This window comes from Loa loa (genome assembly GCF_000183805.2).
Source record: "Loa loa unplaced genomic scaffold supercont3.575, whole genome shotgun sequence".
In the NCBI taxonomy this organism is placed as follows: domain Eukaryota; kingdom Metazoa; phylum Nematoda; class Chromadorea; order Rhabditida; family Onchocercidae; genus Loa; species Loa loa.
Genome location: NW_018108755.1, coordinates 5,943 through 16,792, shown reverse-complemented (window position 1 = coordinate 16,792; position 10,850 = coordinate 5,943). Strand labels below are relative to the sequence as shown.

Sequence of the window (10,850 nt, the reverse complement as noted above, 5' to 3'; positions counted from 1 at the left end):
TATATATATATATATATATATATATATATATATATATATATACTTTTACTAAATTTGATTATCAAATTTGTCAATATGTTTATTCATAGTATTCCTAAGTCCAATTTCAAGTATTTAATTATTTATGGGAAATATTATCTTCCAACTATCGATCATTCATTTGTCATCTAACAAATTTCTTTCCTTTCTTCTTTCTTTTTTTTTTTACTCTCTCAAAATTATCCAATAATACTATTTTCCTAATAGTAATTGTTTAACATATTAGTAATCAAACTTTTTTAAAAAAATTGAAAAATTTTCAGGAAATTCAATATATTTTATCAATTGTATTGGAACAAATGTAATACTCAAAATTGTATGATATTAAAACAAAACTTTTGTAACTGTTTTTCTTTTTTTAGGATTTCGTCAATAATAATTTAATCAGTCCTATTGGTCCTCAAGCAAAGACACCGTTATCACCAACACATCGTGCTCAAAAACAACCATTTGGTAGTAGTTGTGCAGTAAATAATGATAATACTGCTAATGCAGTGGGTATTGTCAGTTCAACGAATGATAAACAAACTTATAAGACTAATCAGAAAACTTCCACCAATTGCACCGTAAAAGGTATAATTATCATGTATTTGATAATCACTGTAAATGATCGTTTTTCATAATAATTATAATCATTATCATTTTTCATATTAATACCAATCATGATTATTTATCATAATTACTTGTGATATGTCTATTAATAACGATAGAAAAGTTCACTCAACTAATTATTATTATGATTTTTGATCTTTTAAATTGTTTGTAAAAATATCGAAATACCATATACATGTACGTAACTATGTATATTCGGTGTTTTTGTTTTCTTAATTTATTTAATTTTCCGTTAAACAAATCGAAAAACTTTTCAAAACACCTAAAAATAAAAAATGTTTTAAGAAAAAGGAATAGTAAATGTTGATGAGATATTAGCAAATATTTTATCATAATTATGAGTTTATAATCATTAACAATTATAGCTATAATAGTTACCAAATAACGATTACTGTTATGGTGGATCATTTTTAGGAATAATACTAATAAAACTTTTATACTTTTAGCATCAATTCCATGTGACAATGTAAAAAGGAGGACGGTGATCCAGGCATCTACATCAGAATTATTGCGTGGCCTAGGACAGTATCTATCAAAACAATGCCATATTCGACATTTTGAACCTGCTCAACTTGTCATGTGGCTTAGGACCGTTGATAGGGCACTTTTATTACAGGTGTTTTAATTCTTTGATAAAAAATTTTATCACTAAAATTTTCAATTTTCAAATTTTACTTTTCAAAATAGGCCATGATGAGATGCTAAAAGGAATGTAAAATGATACGGTAATTAGTTTGTTTATAACTATCATATGACTATTTCAAATTAATTTAGCGTATGAATTTATGGCAAAAAAAATTTTTTTTTCCATTTAAATTGACTTGCAAGAAAAAAACAAAATAATTTTTATTGAAATTATTGAATTGAAATTGAAATTTTTCTTTCAACTGTAAGAAAAAAAAAAAGAAATTTTACTTGCATCAGAATAATTTTAGGGTTGGCAAGATGTAGCATTCATTAATCCGGCAAATTTAGTCTTTGTTTATATGTTAGTGAAAAGTATGGTGGGTAATGATGCAACGATCAAAACGGTGGAAGAATTGCAATCAATTGTACTTACCTGTCTTTATATAAGTTACAGTTATATAGGCAATGAAATTTCCTATCCATTAAAACCATTTCTTATTGATCAGGTTTGATTTATTTCTTTAATTCGGTTACTAAAATTTTAATCAAATTGTAACAATTATAAATTGTAAACTTCAAAAAGTCATTTCCTAAATATCCCCGGTTATATAAATATAAATTTCAAATGATAATTTCCTAAATATCCCCAGTTGTATAAATTACAAATTTCAAATGATCATTTCCTAAATATCCCCGGTTATATAAATTGCAAATTTCAAATGGTCATTTCCTGGATATCCCCAGTTGTATGAATTGCAAATTTCAAATGGTCATTTCCTGCATATCTTCGGTTGTATAGATTACAAATTTCAAATGGCCAATAACTAATATATTAAGTTATATAAATAATCTATTTCAAATGTTCATATTTCTGAATATCCCCAGTTGTATAAATTACAAATTTCAAATGGTCATTTCCTGGATATCCCTGGTTGTATAAATTACAAATTTCAAATGGCCAATAACTAATATATTAAGTTATATAAATAATTTATTTCAAATGTTCATATTCAGAAAGCTGTATTCCAAAATAATTATCGTTCATATACGATGATAATATATGATGTTAATTAAAATAGACTTTAAATTTTCAACTTTTAAATTATTCAGTTTAATTTCAAAAACTATTCAACGAGTGTGCTATCTTTAATGATTTGCATACAGTATTTCAACAAATAATCTATTCGTTTGCATCGTAAGAAAAAAATTACATAAACTTTGTGGTATTATTAAGTTCAAATAATATCCTTTTTTTAAGTTTCTTTTTTCTGGATTATTTTGAAAGATCAATCATAAAAAATATTTTATTCGAAATATTTGAATTCTATATTAATTTGTTAATTACAAAATTAACTCGCAAAGATAAAAGTACGATAAAGATGTTGTTTGAGTAAAAGTTGCAAAACAAATCATATCCAAAAAGTAATTGAAAAAAAGGAGAAAATACGAAAAAACAATTTTAATCATTGAAAATTGATTATTAAGTACATAAGTATATGAATAAATAATCCCAAAAGGAAATGCTTTCAATAAGTTATAATCAGAATCGAATTAACCCTTTTTTTTCTATCACATAGGAATATTTTAAAAACCTTCATCATCATTTTTAATGTATTCCTATATTCTTAAACGAAAATTGCATGCCAAATATCCAGTAAGTTTAAAAATAAAACAAAAATAAAAAATAAAAAATAAAAACGAAAAAAGCAAAGAAACAAGCGCACAAATACCACTTTTAGGCGAAAAAAAGAAAAAACTTTTATTCCCTTTTGACGCATTTTTTTTCGTACCATTTTTAGGAAACAACAAATCGGCATATAAAATTTTCTAGCATAAGAAACTTTTCAGCATAAAAAATTTTCTAGTATATAAACTTTTGCAATATACAAAATTTTATAATAATGTTTTGTAATGTCAAATGATATAACCATTTTATTTTTTTCCGGTTATGAGTATATATATGAATATAAATATAAATATATATAAAAATATATATACATATAAATATAATATATATATAAAATGTAATATATATATATATATATATGTATATGTAAAAATATAAATATAAATAAATAAATAAATATATATATATATATTACATTTTCATACTTTATGCACGATATTTTATTATTTTATATTTTAATTATTTAATTATAGGATCGTGATCGTTTCTGGGATCGATGTGTGCAAATAGTGAATGAACGAAGTGCCGATATGTTGCGACTTAATTCATCATCAACTTATTTTACTGAAGTATTTGCTGAATTAAAACATTATGCTTTAGATGGATAAATTGGATATTATTTGCAAATGAGTAAGATTTTAATTGGAATTTGTAAATTTTCGTTTTTCTTTTTCTTATCATTTCCTTTTTTTTTCTTTTAAATTACTTATCATATCTTAACATATAGTTATTTATTTTTAGATTATTTTCCTTCGTTTTTGTTTATTTTTCTCTGCTTTTTTTAGTGTATTGAAAGCTGAAATTGAGAAAATTTTTAAAAAATTTTTTAAAATGTTAGAATATTTTGAAAATATTCCAATGTTTGATTGAATTTTTGATAATAATTTTTATCTTCTTATTCATTTTTTTAATTTCAAATTTGCATTCTATCGTTATTCTTTTTTTCTCATACATTTTACTTAATTAGAAAATATTATTGATAATCAAGTTTTGTAAGTTTATATTTTTATAGATTTATATTATGATTTCGTAGTTTTTTGCCTCAGCTTATTGCTGTTATGTCGGAGAAAAAAATTTTGTGATCTCAATTTCATTTTTAATTTTTCCAAATTTTAACCGTTCTTATATTAGTTTTTGATTTTATCTTCAACTGTTGCTTAATACCAAAATAATCTTTAAACATTTATTTATATATTTCATTTTCATTTTAGATGTATTTATATATTTCAGATTATTTGACGTATTTATTCATATATTTCAGATTATTTTATGATTAAATCATTTTCACCTGTACAATACAAAACCACTAGCAAATCGATGAAAGTGCTGGAATTACGATTGATATCCAGTTGATAAGTTGATAATGTCAACAAAATATAAAAACGGTGCTATTTCATTATGAAATAATAATTTGAATACTTAACAATTTAGAAAATTAAAAATGGGAAAGTTGTCGTTTTTTTTTCTGTTTTTAAAATTTGATTTTGTTGTATATTAATAATGAGATGTTTTCTTAGCTTGAAAATGTTGAAATATGATGAAAATTGTTTACTTAAAAATTAATTTAAACATATGAAAACAATTTGATAGCAGTTAACATCATTTCATAATGACAACTTTTCACAAATTGAATGAAATAATGCATCAAATAGTTTTTAGAAATAAGCGAAAGCAATGAATTCTGCATTATGAAAGATAAATGATGTCATGTTTAAATGACAAATTTTTCCGATAAAAAATGAAATATTCATCAAAAAAGTAAATAACAAATATTAAATTGAAAAAATACATGAAAAAAAAGTAGGTATTCAAATTTTGATTATCGATTAATGCATTAAGGAATTGGTGCAATTTGAAATGCTCAGATATTAATTTCATTTCAAAATTTGTGTTATTTGATAATATTAATATTTTAAAGCAACATAAGAAACTTTGTTCTTTTTTGACTTCCATCAAATTTTGCATTGACATTTTTTTTTTTTCAATTGTCAAAAGGATATGCATAATTAATAGCAATGAATCAAAAATAAATCAGATTATGTGAGTATTAGTAAATTAATTGAGTAATATTAAAATTAAATTAGTTTGCAAATTTTCATAAACTTTCTTTTTTTGAGCAATATTTCTTAAATCAAAAAAATTCGAAAATCAAAAAATTAATAATTTAATTTATCAATAACAATAATTTTTACATGATCTCATCAATATTTGAACAATGTCTTCCATTATTAATAATACGTGTTATAAATCTGATATCGAATATTTTGATCTCAATAAATAAATGTGTTTGTATTTGAAATATGATTTGAAGAATACGATATTTTTTCATAAATTAATCTTAGAAAGTATTGAAAGATTCTCCATTTTCTTTTTTTTTTTTTTGATTATTTCGTTTTCAAATTATTCTAAGAAATTAATTTTTTGAAAATATATTACATTATAATCACTACAAACTATTGTAATTTCAATCTCAATTTCATTCATATAATAAATTTAGCGATCATTTAAAAAAAAATAAAACTTTTATCCAAGTGAAATTCTTTTTTTTCTTTTCGTCCATTAAAAAACACTAAATAAATAGTCAAAAAACGATAACTGATAGAATATTTATACCCCTTGCTTATTTCAATTTCTCTTTGATTGGAAGAATTTAAAATGAAAAGTTAAATTAAAAAAAATTTTTTTTCAACTCCAATGATAAGTTTCAATTAACTTATTTTCATCGTTTCTTTTCCTTTACTTGCTGTAAAAAATTTTTTCCTTAAGAGAGAAGCAAATTTTTGCAAATTTTTTAAAGAAATTGATTAAATTTGATTTTTCATCTAATTAATTTTATCAGTTATACAGTAAGTATTTCAATCATTTGCAATAACGTTATTTAGTTAAAACTAAATATCAAATAGGATTAAAATAATGATTTTCTGGAAAGCAAATTCTTATTACATATTGTCCATTGAATTGTTTTAATTGAAAGAAATAAAGCATTTATATTTTAATTTCTTTTTTTGATATGATCAAATTTAAAATGAAACAAAATTTGTCAACATTAAAATGATGTCATAAATATTTGATTTGTTTATTTATTTCTTTAAACGTGATAAATCTCATTTGTTTTATGCTTAAAACGTGTATGAATGGTAATTATTTCATTTAAAAAATTTTTCATTAATTCTTTTTTTTTTTTTTTTTTTGTGTAAAATTGTATTATACATGCAATCATGCTCTATTATCTAATGCTAAAAAGTGCTTCCAAATAATTCATATATAAATGCTTTTATATTGTATTTACAATTGTCGCATATAAAGCTTTTTAAATTAGACAATATAAATTTGACGTAAATATAACATACATGAAATAATAGAGGAAATTGACAAAATGACATAAAGATGACATTCATTGTAACTAATTTTAATTAGTAAATAAATTTTTGCAATCATATAAGGTTATTAATTTATTAAATTATTAATTCAAATTATGATCATTAATACAGTAGTCGTTAGCATGACGAAGTAATATAATTTTTTTTTTTCTTTTATTAATAGTAATATGTAATGCAAAAGATGCATCAATAAGATGATTACTTTGAATCAATTCAAATTTGCAAGTAATTAAAATAAATAGTTTTAATTAACTTGACAAAGTTGAATTCAACATTGTAATCAATCAGCTACTATTTGAGTATTTTTATGCATTACTTGCAGCATGAAAGTGAATCATGCATACTGCATGTCGTCTTTAACAAGTATTACTTCCAACCGATATTATAATACCGTGTTTCCCTGAAAATAACATCGGTTCCCCCGCCCGCTGAAAAAAAAAGAAACATGATGGTTATTTCCAGAGAATGACTTATTTTCGAAGAAACACGGTATCACTCATTTTGTCTTTTTACCAGACAGAAAGACCAGTCGTCATCGAGGAACATCCATCAGAGAGAGATAAGTCTGGAGGCTCGGTGCTGTCTGCGGCTGCTTCCTGCAGCTAAGGACTAGCATCAAACGATGAAAGAGCCAGGCAAGATGGTGGAGGTGGGCCCGAGATTTTTATCAAGGACTTGGCACGGCTGCATGAAACATCAGGAGCATTTCCGTAAGCCCTAGGGCCTATTTTCAAAGGGGATGATTTATTTTGGGGGAAACACGTGTATTACATTCATTTGTATGCGACACGAAACATGTGTGGGTGTTTTATTGAATTGATAACATTTATGATAACATCATAACTCCATCTAGACATATGAAAGATACATTGCAATAAATATTTTTATCACTCTCCTGTATACCGCCCACGCGTACGTACACACACATACACACACACATATATATATATGCATAAATAGATACATACATACATACATACATACATACATACGTACATACATATTCACATAGAAATGGATAGATAAATAGATACACACATAAACAGTGCATATATACAAACATACATACATAAAGATACATACACATATACACTTACATACATACACATATACAGTTACATACATGCATACATACATACACACATATGTACATACATACATACATACATACATACATACATACATACATACATACACACATACATACATACATACATAATACATATATACATACATACATAATGCCTACATACATATATACATAGTGCATACATACATACACACATACATAGTGCATACATACATACATACACACTTATGTATGCACATTGACACGGTTGTGATGGCACTGCAGAACTGCGTGGGCATGTCATTATCGTGTTAGCATTTATTAATTCGGTTTCGGATTGCTTTATAGATTTTATTTATCGGAATTGGCATGTTGTTTTATAATTCTCGATTTTTCTAAATGGTATGTTATTTAGTGCTTTTTTGGTTAATAATAATTAGAAATATTTGAAATAATAGTTTTAAAAGATAGCATAAATGTTTTTCTTTTTATATTTCACAATATTATTCTCATTTCATTTCTTTATACAAACTAAATCATTTCCATGAATTATGTTCAATTCATCGATGTTAATTACTTACATTTATGACATCTATTAGGATGTATTATAAGTTTAGTGAATTTCTGAAAATTATGAATTCCATTCCAAAATGATAACATTACTGATAGCAGTAATAATTTGACCGGGAAATCAATTTAGTTGATAATGCAACTATTAAATCAGATTAGCTCTTTTTTTTCACGTTTAATTTTTTTTTCTTTTTTATTTTCAGATGTTTTATAGGTATGTATCTATATTGTTGCATTCGGTTTCACTATCTATCATCACGTTGGATTCAGTAGCGAAATATTCTGATGGCTTCTTCAATACTAATAGTAATACATCCGTTTGTTTTTATTTACTGCATCATTTGAAATATATGTGAAGCACTTATTCATACATAAATTAGACTTGTAATACATATTGCAACGAATATATTCTATTCACATTTTTTTTTTCTCTTAAAATATTTTTCAAGATATTTATAGGTAATTTGATCTGGTAGACTATAATGGAACAAATCGAAACAGCTGGCGGTTCAGAGGCAATTTTTGAATTGATCAATATTATACGACAAGATCCAAGCATTTGGGATCGTGCATCCACTACATACATTACTCACTTCGATTTGAAAATTCATCGATTTGCTGAAATTGCGGAACAACTGAATTTGGAAGCTGGTTAGTGCATTCCTTTCATTGATAATAGTCATCTTTCTAATGTTTCACTCATTAAGAATTAAATATTAAGGTAGTTTTGCCGTATTATTTCATGCTTCATGCTATTTTGTACTTACGGTTACGTAAATACTATACCAGCATTCTCTTTTAAATGTTATATGCAACATTAACTGGTAAAAGGAGTAATAGTGCGGAAAATATTTGCATATGTTCATATAGTATCATCTTATTATTTCTATAAGAGGAAGTTTTCTTCTTATTCGAGAAATAAACAAGGAGTACGAACGCTTGGAATTTCTAGTCATACTTTGCTACTTTTCTTCCGTTTACATAAAATTCTAAATTGCTTCTATTTCAGTAACGGCTGAAGTCGTAGCATCAGCATGGCGCGAATTGAGCGAGAAGTATCGTCGACGATTATATGATGGTAAACGTCGGAACGGTGCAACAAATTGGCCGTATTTTGAAGCGATGAGCTTTTTACGAGATCAGTATGAGTGAGAGTTGTTGTTTTTCTAGATTTTGTCGACATTAAAAACCTTTGTTAACAACTATTTAAGTGAACTTAATTATTCAGTAATTTAATATTTTTCAATTTTTATTATTAATAGTATCATGTCACTGTAATGGTTGATGTAATAAGGGATCTTATTATAGCCACATATCAGACTTTTTTAGTTTAATTGCGATCAAGCGATACTTTTTCCATGATCTATTGTATTTCAAGCCTTTCTGTTTGCAGGCAAACCAAGTGGTATCGACCATTATCGGTACCACGACCCAATCAGTTGCCGTCATCAAATGTTGCACATCTGGTGGATACATTCTTAACTGCACAAGCTGTTCTTGATGCTGAACAAACAATCTCAAAAGCCGTTGAACCAATGCTTCCTATTAATTTATCAGATTCTCTACAGGTTGTTTATCTGGGATTTGTTGCCATCACCGTATATTTCTTGAAAACAGCGTGAAAATCTTGCGTTAACCTTCCAAAGAAGGCTGACGATGCCAGCGTTATAACAGTTGTTTACTCTGGTCGATGGTTAAGTCATTCAAGTGTATGATGTTTTGTTGGCGAACACTTGGCTCTTATTGTTTAAGGGATACATTCCATGTCCTACATTAGCATCCCTTAGTCGTTATTTCATAAAAGCATTTTTTTCGTGGAAAAGCACATACGGAGTAGTATAGCGGTAAGTAATACAACGGTATTAGCGATTTAAGATTTTAAGATATTTAAGATGTCCTTTAATGAGGATTGTCATTGTTTACGGTTATAAGTCTTGTCGTGATGTAAACTGATTTTTTTAATATTTTAGTAAGGACGTCTTTATACACTTGCAGTGTCAAATTGCAAAATAATATAATTTATTAATCATATTAAGTGGAAGTGAATGATGAGGGATTAATTTCGGATGTATGTCTTCCGTTTATTTGTTGCTTGTTTCAGCAAAAAGGGGATGCAGTATTGGCTGTACCGGTTGGAAATGGCGATGAACGAAGTCAGTTCGCTAGTCTGTTTGTTATTTTATTTCAATTTCATTTATTTTTTTCATTTGGTATTGTTTCTAACTCCCTTCTCTTTTGCTCGCTTTATCATCCAAGTAGTACATTCCCTCAACTAAACCGTGATTGTATTGAAGCGAGATTCTTATAACTCCTTTCTTCAACTTTTTCTAACTTATAGAAGCGGAGTTCACAACGAAATACGAATTGGTTGATCCCACATTTCACTCTTTTACAACCACTGATCAAAATGAACTGAGCGGAAAGTAAGTTCTTTTCCTTCTTTCTCCCTTTCTTTATTTCCCTTTTTAATTTTTCTGTGAATAAGTAGTTTTGACATGTTGAAGAGTTGGCATGTACATATGTTCGATCTTTGATTTAACTATGTAAGTTATTGCTCTAACCATCTTTACCAATACTGCCCACATCAAGTGAGTAAAAAAAAAGGTTAGAAAAACAAATTTTGAGTCCCACATAGCAGATTTTAAAGCTTGGTAATGGACTGTTATAAAAAAAAAACTTAATCAAGATGATCGGGCAGTATACTCTATACTGTACTAAGCTTTTGTCGATTTTAAAATATCATCAATGTATCACTGCCCCTTTCTTAAACATGCATTTAAATGACGGGGACGCCTCCTTCTACTTCATAATTTGACTATAAAATGTGTAAATTAAGAAAAACAACGTGAGTCTTTTTTCAATTGTC

At 26.3% G+C, this 10,850-nt stretch overlaps 2 protein-coding genes across 2 annotated transcripts in view; both read left to right on the top strand.

Annotated features, from left to right (window-relative positions):
• Positions 1-3,573, top strand: part of LOAG_18841 (hypothetical protein) — a gene marked incomplete at both ends in the record, with an annotated part of 4,983 nt that extends 1,410 nt beyond the window's left edge. The window contains 4 exons of the mRNA XM_020451503.1: positions 402-612; positions 1,098-1,267; positions 1,587-1,784; positions 3,439-3,573. Of these exons, the coding sequence (XP_020304707.1) occupies positions 402-612; positions 1,098-1,267; positions 1,587-1,784; positions 3,439-3,573 (714 nt within the window). The remainder of the gene's footprint in view (positions 1-401; positions 613-1,097; positions 1,268-1,586; positions 1,785-3,438) is intronic.
• Positions 3,574-8,197: 4,624 nt separating this feature from the next.
• The window catches only part of LOAG_18840 (hypothetical protein), a 5,208-nt gene continuing 2,555 nt past the window's right edge, over positions 8,198-10,850 (top strand). Inside the window, exons 1-6 of the mRNA XM_020451502.1 lie at positions 8,198-8,290; positions 8,444-8,635; positions 8,994-9,132; positions 9,378-9,552; positions 10,086-10,137; positions 10,323-10,407. Of these exons, the coding sequence (XP_020304706.1) occupies positions 8,467-8,635; positions 8,994-9,132; positions 9,378-9,552; positions 10,086-10,137; positions 10,323-10,407 (620 nt within the window). The 5' untranslated portion in view covers positions 8,198-8,290; positions 8,444-8,466. The remainder of the gene's footprint in view (positions 8,291-8,443; positions 8,636-8,993; positions 9,133-9,377; positions 9,553-10,085; positions 10,138-10,322; positions 10,408-10,850) is intronic.